Raw genomic sequence first — 19,029 nt, forward strand, 5'->3', positions numbered from 1 at the left:
CTTGACAACGATTACGCTGACCAGAAACATCGCTGGCTCCGAAACAACTTCGCAGATTTGACGGGCTGGAAAAGTAGGAGTCGTGAATTTGATGCAACTTGGAGAACGAATTTTTGAAGCAAAAACGAATCCTAAAAATATTGACATGATTAGCGGAGGACAGAAAAAAAGAAGAGTCGGGGTCGTAGGATTTGGACATTTAGGTAAGATGTTGCTCAGAGAAGTTGGCTTCAAGGCGGGCCCTGAGGCTAGACGCTGAGTGGTAAAGCCTAATGGTTCAAAAATATTTCATTTAAAAATGAGTACTTTATAGTCTGATATTGATTAGTGTAATACTCGAATGGCAAGTCTAGTAGAGCCCCCCTGATTAAGTCTTCAATGTTTACTTTCTCTAGCACTTTCGTCCTCTCCTAGTCATCACCAGTATAGTGGTTAGTACAGTGGGAAAGTGCCCCGCCCCCGGGAAGGGGGGGGGGGGGGGGAGGGAGGGGTCTCCCATATGAAAAGGGTAGGGATGCTTTTTGTCTCGCTTAGGGGTGTAAATTTCTGATTTTGGTCTTACTTAGGGTGTTCAGGGCAAAACCCCATCATTTTAGCGGTGAAGCAGGGCTCGAAATTAACAAAAGAATCCAGTCACAATTTGGAAGAATCCAGTTGCTACAAGATGCGAACATTTAGAGAGAATTTCACAAATTTCAGTCGCAAAATCGCTGTGCTGCATTGTGTTGTCAGCAGTTTAGCAAAAAAATATGAGCCAGCAATACTTGTAAGTACTGCTGAAAATGGCGAATAATCGAAGGATGGTAAAGACTTGTTTCCATATCTCAAAGTGCCCTTGAACGTGAGGTGCCTGGGAATGAAATTAAATCACTGGAATCGGAATGCTAACAGTTAAGCCCAAATATTTTTTGAGGCCTAATTAAGGTTAGCATTTCTAAGGAGTTTGGTCTTTTTCAACAGTTACATTATAACCTCAGTCAGCATTTTACACTGACCGATTCCAGTGATTTAATTTCATTCCCAGGCACCTCAGGTCCAAGGGCACTTTAAGATATGGAAACAAGTCTTTACCCGAAGGATGGAACTGTGCACGTAACATCACAGCAAAATTACTCTACAATTACGTTATCTTCTGAGAAGATTCACCACAAGGAAAAAATAATTTGTCATTTCTTTCTTTATTTATTTTAGCAAAAATAGCAGCAAAGTGGCAACTGCTAACCCTTTTGTTTCAAAAGAGCAAAGGTGACAACAAGTCGCAAATTTGCGACTTCTCCAGATATTTTAGTTGCAAATGCGACTGTATTGGTTGCAATCTCAAGCCCTGTGAAGGTCTCATTTAGGGTTGCAAGCGAAGAAATTTAAAATATATATTCAATATGTTTTAAATATGGTCTCTTTTAGGGGTCAAAAAAGCCTAGCCCACGCCAGATTGGTCTCCTTTAGAGGTTTAATTCAAAGTCTCCCCCCCCACCCCCTGGGATGGTGGATAAGCTACTTACATATAGATCCCCTGACTCTCTCTTATGAGAAAATAAAGGTGTCCTTATTATCCAGATGGACTTTTTGTCTATCCTCCCCAATCTTATTTCAAATTAAAGTTGACTCCCAATGCCTAACTTAAACCATCTGGAGAAATCATAGAAAGTTGGAATGTTGAAATATTATGAATATTCCTAGTTACTAAAACAAGGAATGCGCTACAGTGACATACAATGATCTACATGTACAATGAGCCACAATGACCTACAATGGCAGACAATGACCTACTACAATGACCTCAAGGCTGCTGCCTAAGAAAATTTTAAAGGGGCCCTCAGAGCTAAACGCTGAGAACTTAGGAGCCCAACATATGAAGTGAAAGGTGTTGCTGTGAAAAATTAAGGCACCCAGAGCTATTCTTTGGGAGCCCCAGGCTACCGGGCTCCTGTTCGGCAACAGCCTTGGACCTACTACAATGACCTACAATGATCTAGATACGATGACCTACAATGAGCTACAATGACCTACAGTGAGCTACAATGAACTATAATGATGACCTACTACAATGACCTACAATGATCTACAATGACCTACAATGATCTACAATGACCTACAGTGATCTACAATGACCTACAGTGAGCTACAATGACCTACAATGACCTATGTACAATGATCTACAGTGACCTACAATGATCTACAATGACCTACAATGATCTACAATGACCTACAATGACCTACATTATAATCTAAAATTAGCTAATGATCTGTAATGAGCTAAAATACAAGATAATTTGCAGCTCTGTGGGCACTGCAGTATGTTTGCAGTACAAAGGTTAAAAACATTCCACTCTGCACTCTGAACCAAACAAAACATTGTGGGAAGAATAACTTATTTATAATCTCTTCCTGTTTTCCTGCTCTAATTAATTAATTATTAATTAATTTAATAAGATATCATCATTGCTAAGGAAAGACCTTCATTTTGTACATTTTCAATTAAGCTTTAAAACAAAGGAAAACCATCCAAGGGTCTTTTCGCAGTTTATTTCTGCCTTCAAGTTCACATGTGTTATTGCTGTCATCATATGGGCTATCATGCAATGGACTAAAATGGATGTTTTCCGCTCACCAAACTCTTCACCCTGATCCTCCTTTGATTGTAAGTCATTTAAGCAGGCCTTTGAAGCTCATATTGTAGGTCATTGTATAGTAGGTCATTGTAGGAGGTCATTGTAGGTCATGGGAGATCATTGCAGGTCATTGTGGATCATTGTAGATCGAGGACCTCAAAAACGAAGACCTCGAAAATGAAGACCCACTCAAAAAAACGCACAATTAAGGTTAATTCAAATGTTATTTTAGAAGTGTTCGTCCTAAGAAGATCTAAGGGGCCGATTACATTTACATGAGCCAGGCTGGCTCATTTAGCCGAGAGCCAGGGATAGCGCAGTTAGCCGGGCCAGCGATTCCTGACCACATTACTCCCCTTAAGAGCAAAATGGCTCACAAAATAGTCGTTTTTTATGTTTAAATACAAGATGTATAAGATGGCAAACCTCAAGGCTTCTTTAAATTGTAGAATGGTGAATTTTAACAATGTAGCAAGACTGACTTCCCTCCACTTCTTCTTGTGGTCATCGTTTTTCACACGACATATTCTAAATTCGGTCAGAATAAAAGGTACACTGCGGACTGGGTATAAAACGTGGACCAGGTACAAAACATGGACTGCAGACTAGGTATAAACAAGGACTGAATTTAAAAAGGAAAAGGAAAGGAAATCAGCATCTCCCACTGAATTCCTTCAAATTTCTCGATTTCTAAACATAAAGCTGGTGACCTGCGAAGGATTTCATAAATTCATTTTGACTTTCTACTCATAGGTATGCCACGATCTTTCCATCCGGATTTTTTGGCTAAATGGTAACCACATATTATTGTCTTGTTTATTTTAGACAATTATGGCTTGTTTAAGATGGTATTGGATTCTTTGGGAGTGGTTGTAGATGTTTTGGAGGTAGTTGTAGATGGCTGTAGAATTTTTTGGAGGTGGTTGTAGGTGGTTTTGGGTCGTTTCATGTTTTAGTACCTCCGAGTAGAAAGTGCATCGATAGTGCAGAAGACCTCATTTTTTTTATTTATTTATCCCAACTAATGTCAATCAACATACATAATTACTGTTCCTTTGTGTTCAAAATGTCTTTTGGGCAGCAAAAAAGTGTTTTTCTTACCCTGAAACCTTATAAAACAAGCTTAAAATTGCTCAGACAAAAATCACATAAGTTAGATTATTCATCCCATAATTGGCCTTTCTAATCACATAATCTGCCCTGCAAATTTTGTCATAATTTGCATTTTTTCATCGCTCCCTATCAGAAGGCCTGATTACATCAGGCGGGCTGGCCAGGTTTGCCGGGATGTCTTTCAGCCCGGCATTACATGAGGTGAGCCAGCCCAGTTTGGACTAAATTTAGAATATGTCATGTGAAAAATGATAACAACAACAGCAAGATGTGGACAGAAGTTTGTTTTGCTAAATTGTTATTAAAATTCACCATTCTACAATTTAAATATAACCTTATGGTTTCCTATCTTATTTATCCTTTATTTAAACATAAAAAAATGACTATTCCGTGGGCCATTTTGCTCTTAAGTGGAGTAATGTCGTTAGAAATCGCTGGCTGGGCTAACCGGGCTGTCCAGGTGAACGTGATTATATGGAAAAATCTCGGCCCGGGATCCCGGCATTACAATGCCGGGGTCTTGGCTAAGCAAGCTGAGATTTTTCCATGTAATCGCAAACCGGATTTTTGTTGTATTTCTCAGACATGCTGGAATCTCGGCTAAACGAGCCAGCCCGCCTAACCGGGCCAGTTTGGCTCATATAATCGGCCCCTTAGATCTGCTTAGGACTAAATCTTCAAAAATAACATTTGAATTACCTTAATTGTATGTTTTTTCGAGTGGGTCTTCATTTTTGAGGTCTTCGTTTTCGAGGTGTAAAATGCAAACTGCAGGAGGCAGACTGCAAACTGGGGTAAAATGCAGATTGAGGGTAAAATAAAATATTAATTACAAAAAAACGAGTCATAAGGATAAAATAAAGAGTGTTCGCACCCGTTCATACTTTAACACTAAAACCCCAACACAGCTCCCATCGTTTTGGTTGCCCCACTGCATGTTATAAATCGGGATTTTCTTCGAACTCTGTAAGAATTGAAGCTGTTTGAAGCCTCACGCATGCAGAAATCCCCGCGAACGACACTCAAAACCACAGCTGTTTTCTTTGTTGTGGTTGGAAAAAGTATAGCTTCGTCAAGTGAGTTGCTTTTAGCCAAAGAAATCACCGCTCTGTAATTCTACTGTTCATTTTGCTGCACCGAACAAAGTCACCGAGTAATTACCTTGGCTAATAACTCAATTTATTTTGACACGCATGGCTACAATGCCAATTAACAAAGACAGAGATAACATGGATTTTGCAACAATTTGACGTTTCAGTCGGTTTATGCCAATATCCTTGAGAAAAAATTCTTATTTAGGATCCTTCCATTCGCTTTTGTGTTCGTTATGTTTATCCTTTCGTTCACAATTTAGTTTGTTTTGCATCTGGAAGATGTTTATATTTTCAATTATAACCTCTCCCAAGGGGTTATCGTGCATAGCTTAACCAATGGAATCCCCGAATCTTAATTGCTCGGAATACATGAAATTCTTTGTGCATTTCGTTGCACTGAAAAAAGACAACCAGGATTATAACTCTGATACCTTTCAGGTATTCTGAGTGATAGTTGTTGGAATTTCAATCGATATTGCTCGATGCACCGGTGTGAGAAATAACTTTGAACATCTCGATTCACCTGGAAGCACAGATGATTTCAATGATCGCATTTTCCATGGACTCTTAACAGCAAAGAGCCCAAAAGGTGCAGCAACCTTCCTCTGCAGTCATGATAATGTGAGTTGTTGACAGATGTAAAACAGGATTGTGTCTCAAACACTCTTTAATTATTTTATCCTCATGACTCGTTTTTTATTACTAATATTTATTCGGGCCCATCAGGGCACAAGTTATAAAACATGTTAGATTTCAGTTTCTTTTTTTTTCTTGTGCAGCAAAATGCACAAAAGAAAAATGTGGCGGTGTTTGATTGGGCAATGCACCATAGAAAGCATGTGCCGGTGTTTTGATTGGGTAATGCACAAAAGAAGGCACATGGCGCTCTTTACAGTGGTTATTTAAAGCAAACCACGTAATCCAAGATCTTGAAGAGCAGTGTGATGGGTTGTTTGGATTACTGAAGATTGACGTTGCATTGGCTTAATCGATTTCTTCTTGGGGTGCTCAAAACACATACTGCGGTCGGCGGGGACCCCCTCAATGCGGTCGAAAAAGATTATACCATTGAAAACAACCATGTGGAACATCTGCACGCTACTTGATCGGGATGACTCAGACCGACCTCAAAGATGGACTGCGCTCATAGCCGATTAACTCGCCAGATACAAGATCGACATTGTCGCCCTTGGTGAGACCAGGCTGGCAGGAGAGGGAGAACTAACAGAGAGGAGTTCAGGCTACTCCTTCTTCTGGAGCGGACAAGCGCCCGAGGAGAGACACGAAGCAGAAGTTGGCTTTGCCATCAGAACATCTCTTCTGAGCTAGCCTGCACCCCGAAAGGGGTGAATGACCGCCTCGTGATGATGAGACTCCCCCTCTTCTATGGAAAGAAGTTTGCCACCATCGTCAGCGCCTATGCACCCACCATGACCAACTCAGATGAGACCAAAGACAGATTCTATGAAAACCTCGATGCTGTCATCTCCGCTGTTCCAGCTTCTGACAAGCTCATCATTCTTGGTGACTTCAACGCAAGAGTGGCTTGTCACTGACAGCAGCTCCTGGGAAGGTGTGCTGAGAAAGCATGGGACAGGCAAGTGCAACAGCAACAGCCTCTTGCTCCTCCAGACCTGCGCCAAGCATGACCTCCTGATCACCAACACTGTCTTCTGCCTCCCTACCCGGAACAAGACATCCTGGATGCACCCCCGTTCAAAGCATTGGCATCTGATAGATCTTCGTCAGGAAGAGGGACAGGCGGGATGTGAGGATCACCAAGGCCATGTGCAGTGCAGAATGTTGGACAGACCACCGCCTCATCGTGTCCAAACTCAACATCCGCGTGCAGCCCAAGAGAAGACCGCTGGGCAAGAAGGTGCCAATTAAGTGAATTAACATCACCAAGCTGAAAGACGGCCCCACCAAGCAAGTGTTTGTTGATACCTTGGAAGAACGGTTGGATGCTATCACTCTGGACAAGCAGGACGTCGAAGCAGCGTGGACCTCTCTCCGCGAGATGGTGTATAACACAGCCATGGAGTGTCTGGGACCCCTGCAAGAAAGCACAAGGACTGGTTTGACGAAAACCACTCCAACATCACAGCCCTGCTGGAGCAGAAACATGCTGCTCAACTAGACCACATCCAGGACACAACATCAACAGCCAAGAAAGACGCACTGAGGAGCATCCGCAGCACTGTCCAGCTCAAACTGCACAAGATGCAAGACTCCTGGCTGATTGCAAAAGCCAACAAGATCCAAGGCTTTGCAGACAGGAACGATATGCAAACTTCTACAGCAGCCTTAAGGAAGTCTACGGCCCCACAAGTGCAGGCTTCTTCCCGCTACTCAGTGCGGAAGGCACCACGCTAATCACAGAAAAGGACAAAATCCTGCAAAGATGGCCCAAACGTTTTGACTCCTTACTGAATAGACCGTCCTCCATCAATGATGAAGCCATTGCCAGACTGCCGCAGGTCCCAGTGAACATGTCACTCGACACTGTCTCAACTGTGGAAGAGGTGCAGAAGGCCATCCATCAGCTCTCCAGCAGAAAAGCTCCTGGTTCGGACTCCATTCCAGCTGAAATCTTCAAGGAGGGTGGAACAGCCCTGACAGGCAAGCTTCTGACTCTCGTCCAGATCACATGGGAGAAGGAATCATTGCCGCAAGACGTCAAGGACGTGTCCATTATCCACCTCTACAAAAGGAAAGGAAACCACCAAGCCTGCAACAACCTTGGAAAGTGTTATACCATCTCATGAGAGTGAATGCAGAATGGTTGTTTTCTACAGTAGGTTTTGGTTTTTCATGTAAGGTCCCTCTTTTCAGACAAAATTTCTCATTGTTTCTGTTAAAAAGATGCCCCATTTTGTTGATGATTTAGAAAACCTTCTTAAAGTGCTACTATGATCAAAAAATAAAATCCTCTTTTCCTTCAGATTTTGAATTAAGTGTTATTGCTTACCACTTGACTGGCAAAATATTTTTAGCTTTGATTTTTATCCAAAGGCTGTTTAGGCTGTGAGTTTTGGATTTCGTGGTCCACCATTACTCACGCTCAAAACTGACCATCAGTCGTTGACTCGTGTACTACAACAAGTTGCAACATTGTTGAGACACTTTCTTTGAAAAACACCGTTTCTAGCTTCCAATACCCGCTGTATCTAGAATTTAAACCTTTCCCACTTCCATTCCCCTCTCCCCCTTTCAATTTTGACTGTTTAAGTTTGCAACAAATCTTTTGTCTTGCTAGCAACACTGATAAGGGGGGGGGAGGGGGGGGGCTGCTTTCTCAATCCAGCTCTCTCATAGTAGCTCTTTAAGTACCTAGGATAAAATAAGTAACACCATTGAATGCTCCTCCCACATTCCCAGGCTGTTCCACTCCAGGGGCTTTCAAAAAATTTTGGTGATATACCGGTAAGTTAGGTTACTTGTACACTTAGTATTGGGGCTGTCTGTCTGAGTGAGTGAGTGAGTGAGTGAGTGAGTGAGTGTAAGATTTGTAGGTCTGCAGTGCGAGCATGAATAACAAAATGTTCGGTTTTCTGGAATTACAACAAGTGATGTTTGTTTGCCGCACGGATGGGCCCACTTGTCGCCTTTTTCCTTTCTTAATTTTCTTAATGAAAAGAGAATAAAAACTCTTTGAGTATGTTATTGTCAAATTAACAGATACAGAGATCGTCATGCTAGCTCACGTTCTACAGACATTCTGAAAGGTCAAATAAACAAGAAAAAGTTCACCAGTTGACCATAATATTTTTACTTTTTGCTCCACTTTTCTTTTGAAAAATTATATCTGTATGAAAAATATAGAAGCGGAAGCCGCCTGTGTTTTAGGTGAGAGGGAAAACAAAGCTGAGAAGCCTTTTCAAATCCTCATGTCATTTAACAGCCGAACCAGAAAATAACTGGGTGAAACATGAAAATAAGCAGGTCTGTTGGAAGGATGCTTGATGGCAATTTTTTTATTCTCCATCGACACTTTCTAAAAATTTTCTTGTGCTCTTCCTTAAAACTGTGTATCAATATTTCATTACTTTTGCATCAATAGTTCTTTTGCATAAATCATGCTAACAAAATCTGTACCATGCTTAGTTCGCATTTTTGAGCGCTAGAATATAATTTTTGGTCCTATGCTTTTGGCAGCAAGTCATGTATTTTGGGGCCACCCATCCAGATACTAACTCAGCCGGACAGGGATAACTTCAATGAACTTTTGTCATGGAAACTGTCAGACGCTTGGAGTACACGCTGTGAAAAAGAAGTTGAACTTCATGTCAGCCTTGAAGCCTAATTTGTTTCTCGATTCCCATTGATTTCCGATCTTCAGTCTTTCTGGGTTTAGTATGTAACATCCTGGAAAACAAAAAGCAGCTCAGCTGGCAGTTATGAAATAAAGTACTGTGTCTTGAAGTTACTGCACTACCACACATATACGCAATGCGTGCCTTTTTTTTGACAAAAAAGTTTTCTCTTTGAACTTCTTTTAGTTATGATGGAACCACAATTTGTCAGGTGCAAAATGTACATTTTTCAGGGCATCTTAAAAACAAAGACCCTTGAGACCCTATAAGACGAAAACGAAGAAAGTAACCCTGAACCCTCAATTTGGTTAACCCTAGGCCTAAAAGCCAACTTTAGCCCTAGGGATAAACAAATTGAGGGTTTTCGGTTACTTCTTCGTTTTAGAGTCGTAGGGTCTTAGGGGTCTTTATTTTCAAGACGTCACCCCACTTTTCTTGTTAACATGTTAAATATTTTTATATCTCTGTCATTGCAGGACAATTCTTGGTGGGTGAGATACTTAGAAGAGATGACCTTGAATTAACTTTTGTTTGGAACAGAACTATTAGTTTACTTGAGGGACAAGTAGATGACAAATACATTTTGAAAGATCTTCATTGCTTCAAAGAAAGGTAAGGTACTTTCTTGTAAGGATCTAGTAGGGGGCGGAGTTGTTCAGCAGACTGAACGCCACATGAAATCTTCAAGCTCGATTTTCAAGGGTTTATTTTGACGCCAAAATTGCAACTTCTCGGATCTCCTGTCTCGATGGGTTTTAAGATAATCAATTCCAAATTTTCAATTTTAATAGATGATTGTACTACCCCAAATACGGTGTTAGGAATTTTTCATTTGTCTTCGGAGACTGATTTTATGGTACTTTTTCTGCCCAAATTAAGTTTGAGATGGGAGTTTCGACTTTGGTGCAGGATATTTCCTTCAATTCTTTACGTATCTAAAATTCCCCACACTGTATTGGAGTGCATTCATCTGTGACTTAGATGCGGTTATTTTCACAATAAAGTGAAGGGGCAGGAGCCTCTGGAGCAGACTCGGTCATTCTGAGTTTGAGGCCTCAAAACTAAAAGGCAATATTAAAAACCAAAAAACTAGATCTAGAACTTTATTCAAATAATTCGATCTATTAGCTTTAATTTTGATATAAATTATAGTTTGTCCGTAGTAAATAGAGGGGAATGGTTATGAAACCCGACAAATTAATTTCTTTGTTGTATGTTTTTGTTCTCTGGGCCTTGACCATTGCACAAAAGACAATAGTTGTTTACTCAGTACTGAGGGACTAACCAATAGAAACATGTTGGTTGCATAATTCATGCATAGTGTATGAGCGCAAAACAAAAGATTGTGCATGGTCAACCTAAATCTTGGCATCTTTGTTTGCCCCTTTGATGTTTGCCGAGCTTCCTAACCATTCTCATCTATTAACTATGGTTTGTTCCTATGCAAAAAATAGTGGTGGAACAATTTCATTTTTCCATGGACACCTCATTTTCCTTTACCGAGACCTTAAACCTAATGCCAGACAACTCTGTTTGCTACACGTAACTAAAAGTAAATTTGTTGTTGCCTTAAATAGGCAAGTAACTATTTTTGTCAAAAGAATGGCAACTAACTCAAAGCAACTTTGTAATTTTTCTGAAACATGTTCAATGGAAAAAATATACTTGCGGGATGAAGTCTCCTGATTGACCTTAACTTTATGAACCGTAAATGTCAATCCTTCTTGTCTTGATGAAGATGTCTTTATGTAAAACAATAATGGACTTGTTCTTTCACTTTCACTTTTCCTATTTCTTTTTGTCTTTTTTCTTTCAATATTTAAAATTTCTGGTAAAAAAACTGTCACTATAGTAAAACAGTGATGATTATAATGACACTGTGGTACTTAATGCAAAAAAGTTCTTCCTGTAAGTTATGCTGTTTTTGTTTTTTGAGGACTCCAGAATTGATCATAGAAGTTGCTCATCCCTCCATAACAGCAGAATATGGTGAAAGCTTCCTTGATGTTGCTGATTATATGGTATTGTGGAACGGCATGACTATTCCAAGAGTAGGGGTAGGGGGTGAGGGGTAGGGGTGGGGTAGGGGTAGGGTTCAAGGGCTTTTTAAACAGCTTTATTTCTTTTCAAATACTATAACATTTATCTTTAAAAAGGAGTCCAAGCTGCAACTTGTACTTTACAAAGACAAACATCAACTTTGAGTTTGCAAGACATATTTTGATCGATCATCTTCAGTTACAATTTGAAGTTACGTCATATGTTGCTGTTAGAATTTAAATTACCGTGAAACATTACAACAATACTAAGTGCAAACGATCAAATAATTCGCATGCAAACGGTGTATCAAAGGAGAAGTGTTTGATGGCGGGAAATTACAACAACACCAAAACGTACAGAAAACTAGCATTAAAACATGAATGTACGTAAAAAGTGAAGTGTCATGGCAAAGGAACAACACACACAAGATGGCGGATGTACAGAACACGTACTGCTTTATTCCCCACACCATGTACCTGCTGCAACCACTGACCTGATGTTACATCTCCCCTTTTTTTTAGCAAAAGAAAAGCAAGCAAACGAAGGAAACACAACTGAAAAAAATACAGAATTAACAAACAGTGGCAATGCAAAACTCCAGACAATGTGACCACTGGAGTCATGTTTCTGTTCTAAATTGAACACAAGACTTTGAGAAATGTTACAAAACTGTTCCCACTGTGGCTAAAACTTGACATAGTCTTTGAACCTTGAAGGTTCTCTAACTGTCCTACTGGACCGTGTGGTAGTAGCCATAGACATTTTGACTGGTGTTGACCCAGGATTCTGCAAGGCTCCTGCACAGGACATCTCAACTTCAGTGTCTGTTAGGTCTTCATCAGATGGGGCTGTGCATGCAAACTCTGATGCCTTGGGCTCTTCAGTTCTTAGCAAATGGCGACGCTTTCTTCCATACTCTCCCGGCTATGTTTCAACCTTGTAGGATCTAGGTGACGGAAGAATCACTGTAACTTTAGCAGGCTTCCACCGGTTGCCTTCTCGAACTCTTACAAACTCGCCATTCATCAGTGGTGGCAGCTCCTTCGCTGTTTTGTCATGCTGCAGCTTCTGCTTTCTTTGTGTTTCTTTTAGCTTAGGCAAGACATCTTCAGGATCATACAGTTGGGGTGGCGCTTTAACATTTCTCTGGTCATTGGAATTTGGGTTCTCAAATGCCTTCCCATTAACATTATTTTGCGAGGGTGACAAGTTGACTTCCTCCAAAGGAGTATTCCGACATGAAGGGAGGGCTTTGTATGGGTCGTTAGCTTTCTCAAGCATTGACTTAACTGTTTGGACTGTTCTCTCCGACTGACCATTTGACTGGGGGTACCCTGGAATTACCCCAGTGCTGGTCATGGAAGGAATTAATGTTAATTCTGGCCACTTGGAGTAATAATCAATAGTAACAAGGTAGTTTCGACTCTTCTTGTGTAGGAGGTCTGTGCCAACCTTAGCCCAGGGCAATGGTGAGATCTCGTGTGACCTCAGTTGTTGAGACTGCTGACTTGGTCTACATGTATGTTCTAAACTTACTGGACAGTTCTTAATCTTCTCTGTCAGATCTACTGTTATCCCAGGCCAGAATCATACTTCACATGCTCTCGCTATTGTCTTGTTGATTCCAAGGTGTCCCTCATGAAGTTTCTCAACCATCTCCCCTGCTGAAACTCCTAGGGACAATGATCTTTTGCCCCTTTACGATAAGCCCATGTGCTACCGATAATTCATCTCTGTAATTCCAGAATTCCTGTGCATTGAGGGGGACTTGACCTCTGGAATCTGGCCAACCAAACAATATTACTTGTTGAAGTTCCGACAGGATCTCATCTTCCTTGGTTGCTTCCACGAACTTGGCCAACTGTTGGTCTGAAATAACATACTCTACTAATAATTATTATAAGTTGATGTCTAACTGCTCAGCATTTGTCAGGTACTCTTTTAAATGGGCTCGTGATAGAACAACCGCTAAGTGTAGGCTTTCCCCACGCTTGTACACTACAGTGATTCCTGGGAAGCGTTAGTACTGGACCAGCATCCGTTGCATGGGCAAGGGTGCTACATGTAGAGGCTTCTTTATAATGGCCTCCAAAGGCTTATGATTCGATTCAACTATAACATCACGGCCCATAATATACTCTGCAAATTTGGCACAACCAAATACCACAGCCAAAAGTTCTTTTTCGATCTGAGCATACTTTTGCTGCGTGGGTGTAAGCGTCTTTGAGGCATAAGCTATTGGTTGGTTTCCTGGAATCAATGCAGCACCAAGACCAGTTGAACTAGCATCAACTTGCAACGTCAATGCTTTCTGTGCATCGTAATATCCTAACACTGGAGCAAGGGTAAGCGATTCTTTGATTTCTTTGAAACTGGTTTCCTGCTGTTTTCCCAGTGCCACAGAACATCCTGATGTAGTAACTGTCTCAACGGTGTGGTGAGGTCTGACAGGTTTGGAATAAACTTACTGACATAGTTGACCATTCCCAACAGCCTTTGGACACCAGCCTTGTCTGGTGGTCTGGGCATCTCAACTATAGCTCTGACCTTTTCCGGGTCTGTCCTCAAACCATCCTTGGAGAACACATGGCCATGGAACTTCACTTCATTCTGCTGGATATGACACGTAGAAGGTTACTGTCTCAGGAATGCTGCAAAACAGCCCCCAACTGCGTGTCATGTTCTGCCGTATGGCGGCCGTGTATGATTATGTCATCCATAATGACCTTCACAGTTTATTGATCATCAGTCCTATTTGCACTGAGGTGTGATGCAGGTCAGACTGAAGACAAAGATCCTGAGGATCAATGCAGGCAGTGATGAGCCAGTCACAATTGAAGGAGCAGAACTGGTGGAAGTTGAGTCTTTTACCTATTTGGGCAGAGTAATGGACAAAAGTGGGGGAACTGACGCAGAAGTAAAAACTAGGATTGGCAAGGCACGATCAGCATACAACATACTAAAAAAGGTATGGAACTCCAGAGAACTTGACACATCCACCAAGGTACGTTTGTTTAACTCAAACGTTAAGTCGGTATTGTTGTGTGGAGCAGAATCATGGCAGACAACGAAGGCATCTATGAAGAAGATCCAGTCTTTTATAAATCAGTGCTTACGTAGAATCCTAAGAATCCACTGGCCAGAAACCATCAGTAATGAGAATTTATGGGCAAGGGCGCAGCAAACTCCAGTGGAAGAGGATATCCGGCGAAGGAGAAGGAGATGGCTTGGCCATATGCTACGCAAACCACCTAGTAGCATTGGGTGTCAAGCCCTGAACTGGAACCCCCAAGGTCAACGAAAGAGAGGGAGACCACGGAACACCTGGCGACGGGAGCTTGAAAAGGACATTAAGAGGACTGGACACACATGGAAACAACTTGAAAGGATAGCACAGGACAGAGGAGACTGGCGAGTTATTGTTGGTGGCCTATGCTCCAGGAGGAGCAAAGGGCCAAAAATGAAAAAAATGAAATGACCTTCACACCTGGTAGCCCTTCAAAAACTTGCTCCATTCTCTGTTGGTAAACCTTTGGTGCAGATTTAATTCCCATTGGCATCCTCAAGTATCGATACCTTCCAAAGGGGGTACATGTATTAAATGTCAGAAGTTTACTGCTCTTCTCATCTAACTGGATTTGGTAGAATGTTTTTGCATCCAAAGTTGAAAGCACTGTGGCTCCTGCACAATTTGCAGTAATGTCATCGACTAACGGTAATGGGTAGTGTTTTCTTTTAATGGCCACATTAGGATCTTTTGGGTCCAAGAACACACGAATAGACTCATCCGGTGTATCAACACAAACAAGACTGCTCACCCAATCAGCTGGGTCATTCAAGGGTACTTTCTCTAGGATTCCAGCCTCTGCCATTCTGTCCAGTTCTTTCTTCAATGGCTCTCGTTTAGAGTGGGGAACTCGCCTGGGTGGGTGCACTACAGGAGGAACCAAGGGGTTGATATTAATGTGATACTTTCCAGGGAGACACCCTGGAATACTTCAGGGATCTCATCTAGAATGCTGTTATATTTAACGGCATTTATGCGCTGGACAAGATCCATCTTCTCGGATGTTTCCCTACCCAAGAGGGGTACATAGTTTCCATCAACAACTTGAAAACAAACTTGATACTTTTCCCCATGCACCCAACAAGGCAACTCACACTTTCCAACAGGTTTAATACACATTTTGGTGTAACTCTCTAACTTTGCTCAGAAGGATTGCAAAGGTTTTGTCGTGATCTTGTCAGAAGCAGCTTTAGGTAAGACATTGCACTGGGCCCCAATTCTTGCATTTTTCCAAAACTGACATTAGTCCTTGTTTTCTTTACTAATTGCCCCAGTAAACATAACCTCAGCATCAGAGTCGCAATCATCAAGAGTATTTACCTGCTTCTTTTGCCCCTCCTGGCCACAACACATCTTTGAAAAATGGTTCATTTTCCTGCACTTGTGACAGCGCGTTCCTGCAGCAAGACACGAAGCTGGTGCATGCGGAATACTACAATTCCCACTGGGTCTTCTGACCTTTTCCGTCCATTACATCCACTTTCTCAACTCTGCTGTTCTCTTCTTTTAAGCTCTTCATGTGCTGTTTGCTTGTTTCAGCAATATGAGCAGCTTGTAACGTTTTCTCTAAACTCTGTTCTCTCTCCATCAGCCTTTCCTTTGAGTGTGGATCTTTGAGGCCCAGCACAAATCTTCTTTATCACCAAGGTCGCAGTTCTTAGCTAGAGTTTTCAAGTTGCTACAAAATTCGTCCACTGTTTCTCCCTTGTGTTGTTTTCATTTGATGAACAGAAAGCGGTTGAAGTGCCTTGATGTCAACGGAGCACAAGGAGCGTTGAACTTTTCTTCTACAGCCTCAATTTATCCCAATCTCCCTCAGAAGTCCAAACAAATTTGAAAACATCTCCACACATTCTTTTCCTAGCACATGAAGCAGCATGGCAACTTGAATCTTTTCCTCTTTTTGGTGGAGTCCGCTCCCAACTTTGTAAAGATCCCAGGACATTTTCCAGCGTGTCCATGCTTGGGCTTTGTTTGTCGCCGCACTCAATAGCAGAGGCTCAGGCAGTTTCAGGTCTTCCATCCCGATTCTGACACCATGAAGTGTTATGGCAAAGGAGCAAGATGGCGGATGTACAGAACAGTGCTTTATTCCCCACACCACATGCCTGGTGCAACCGCTGACCTGATGTTACAAAAAGATAGAGTTAACTCTGCATGTTTTAGCTGCCTATTTAGATTAGGATTTTCCCAGCGGACACTTGCAACTGAAGATGATTGATGATCGATCAAAACATGTCTTGCAAACTCAAAGTTGTTGTCCATTTTTTATGAATACTAGTTTGTCTGCCTTTTTCCAGGCCACAAACATAACATAAATATATATGTGCGAAAGATGTTACTGAAGATATGTCTAACAAGTCAAACAAAAAACAATTGAATTCATTCTGAACAATGCATATCCAGCCATTCAGGGTGCAGAAGCTGTGACTTTCTTTGGCCATTCCCAAACAAAGTTGAATGTTCAACTGCTTTAACTATTAAAGGGAACCTCCACTAAAACAAGAAAATGACTTCAAAGTACAGAAGATAACGTTTACAATCTAAAATGTTCGAGCTGTTTCCAATGAAAGTGTTTGTATCCAAAATAAATCAATTTCAAAAACCTTGGTTTAGGTTTTCAAATTTTCTGGCTCTACCATCTTGATTAATTGTGATGTGTCACAGATCCCCTATTGTTCCAAAACAAAAGCTTTCTGTGTGAAAACAATAATGGTAACCATAAAATGTCACAATAATATACCTGGGAAATTTTAAAGGGAAATTTTAAAGTGAAAATCAGTGATCATTCTAAAATTCATTAATTTTTTTCAATACAAACACATTTTTTGAAGGAAATAAAATTTGGCAAACAAATTTGATTTTAAACATTAGTTTGTTGGGTTTGACATAATTATTATTCATCAGCCAGAGTGGAGGTTCTCTTCAAGGGTTTTTACTTGTATGTGATGTGATATTTTGTCCAATTTATCACATTGTTCTTTAGATAGGTTCTCCTACTGCTTTTGCAAACTCAGATGTGGAAAATAAGTTGAGAAAGAAGGCATCCAGTGGCAGGCACGGAATTTATATACCAAGTGGAGCACTATGGGGAGGATCTGATATCAAGAAAATGGCAGACAGAGAAACGTTACAGGTGATGCTACAATTGTTTCATTGGTTGGAATATAATAGCTGAAAATGCAGTAAAAGCTGATGCTCAAACAAATGCATCTAAAAATACTTGAAATTCTTTTATTAGTAAATTTAGATCTTTTGCTCTTTGATTTTTTTTTAATTATAATAGGGACTAGCCCTCTAGTGTCCTCTACTTACTGGAACAGGTGCCCTGCAATTAGCATGGCCTTGAGAGTGTTTAGGGTACACTGGTCAAAAAAGGAATACCTCCTACGGTTTTGGCAGTATACAAACTCCTGGATGCCCAGACCTATAAGCCTTGATTGGGCGTCAAACCGTAGCCAATCAATGCATAGACTAAAATATAATACATTATTATAACGCTAAAATTACTAATTCTCACCTTTTTGTTTGAAAAATAAAAGACTATATGTACATAAGTATCTTTACAGAAAAATAATAAATATATATGATTTTAAAAAATTGATTGGTTTCTTCAAAATCTTAAACAAGTGTGCAATGTTCAGCATACTAGTGATGACTGACTTTTGCATTTGTAGTGCTACTGAATCACTTTTTTCCTCCAACTAGCTGCTTTAGTGCCTTAGTGGCACAGTCGGTTAGTGCGCAGCCTTGGTGCAAGAGGTCCTGAGTTCGATTCCCAGATCTCGCATCCTTGTTTCAACTTCTTTCCTTTCCGTGTAGCTAAGTAGCTTTAAATACCCATAAAACAGAGGACTGGTGGAGAAGGGGGAGTAAAATGAGCGCACCGTCGATCTCGGGTTTGTCAGTTGAATTACTGTTACAAGTTATCGACGTTAAATATGGTTGCTTTACTTTTTTGACTTTTACTTTACTAACTTCTCTAGCTTCCGAGAATGTCCATGATGATGTTGTACTGTGTCACACGATGCTCGGTCTGCTGCAGCTCCCAACACAGTGGCCCGTCCTTGGAGGTCTTCGCAGCAGCCTCTCTTCAGGGGCAGCTCGTCTCTATCAGTGACACTTCCTTGCTCTGCTTGTCCCACAATAGTCGCGTTGACTCTGTTAGCCTTCACATGCGTGTTGTCTGCATAGAGAGGAATGTCCCAGTAAGCACCGCCCTCCTCATTCTCATACATTGGCTTGGGTTGGGCTTTCGAGTACCCAAGGCCCCACCAACGAAACAAGGTCCAGCGATCTGATCACTTCAAAGAACAGGATCTTAATAGCATTGTTGTACCGCGACAAGTACTTTGACTGAGCTTAAGCGTCTCCACCCAGCTAGAATGTGTGAAACCCTTTCTGTAACTGTGCCACACATACAACGTTCATCTCCGCTCAAAGCAGTCCCAGTCCTTCCTGTGATAGAATACTTTTGTTGGTAGTAGCTGCTGGTACAATTCTTGTAAACCAACAATGACATCAGTTGGTGCCTTCTTCCAAAGGTGGAGCCAGGAGAAGCAGGCCTTCTGATTTAGATTCTCGTCTTCCCATCTTTCCCTATCGTCTTACCCTGCCATTTTTTTCTCCTTCACAGTTGCTCTTGCTTCCTTCGGCGAAGCACTAGATAGACACTCCTTCACTTTCTTCCCTTCTACTTCTTCTTCTTTCTCGTCAGCATGGTGGACTACCAACTGCAAGGCATAATGAAATCAGAAAAAAAAGAACCACAGCTGCAATCACTTTCA

General features: G+C 41.2%; 1 protein-coding gene and 1 pseudogene across 1 annotated transcript; both read left to right on the forward strand.

Annotated features, from left to right (window-relative positions):
- The first annotated feature begins 47 nt into the window (after nt 1–47).
- LOC137977017 (aspartate dehydrogenase domain-containing protein-like) lies at nt 48–18,543 on the forward strand. Its single transcript, XM_068824317.1, has 5 exons — nt 48–203; nt 9,612–9,747; nt 11,072–11,156; nt 17,229–17,378; nt 18,229–18,543. Exons 1-5 carry the CDS (start codon nt 92–94, stop codon nt 18,541–18,543), a joined length of 798 nt encoding a protein of 265 aa, XP_068680418.1. The 5' UTR covers nt 48–91.
- LOC137975429 (uncharacterized) lies at nt 6,524–7,195 on the forward strand (annotated as a pseudogene).
- Nucleotides 18,544–19,029: the final 486 nt, after the last annotated feature.

This window comes from Montipora foliosa, chromosome 11 (genome assembly GCF_036669935.1).
Source record: "Montipora foliosa isolate CH-2021 chromosome 11, ASM3666993v2, whole genome shotgun sequence".
NCBI classification, from domain to species: domain Eukaryota; kingdom Metazoa; phylum Cnidaria; class Anthozoa; order Scleractinia; family Acroporidae; genus Montipora; species Montipora foliosa.

What these genes read in the sequence shown, in the direction of transcription:
- LOC137977017 (XM_068824317.1), top strand. Translation starts at nt 92, where the DNA reads ATGCAACTTGGAGAACGAATTTTTGAAGCAAAAACGAATCCTAAAAAT. An exon ending in CGTAGGATTTGGACATTTAG is followed by an intron (nt 204 to 9,611) that starts GTAAGATGTTGC and finishes CTGTCATTGCAG; the next exon opens with GACAATTCTTGGTGGGTGAG. An exon ending in TTGATGTTGCTGATTATATG is followed by an intron (nt 11,157 to 17,228) that starts GTATTGTGGAAC and finishes ATTGTTCTTTAG; the next exon opens with ATAGGTTCTCCTACTGCTTT.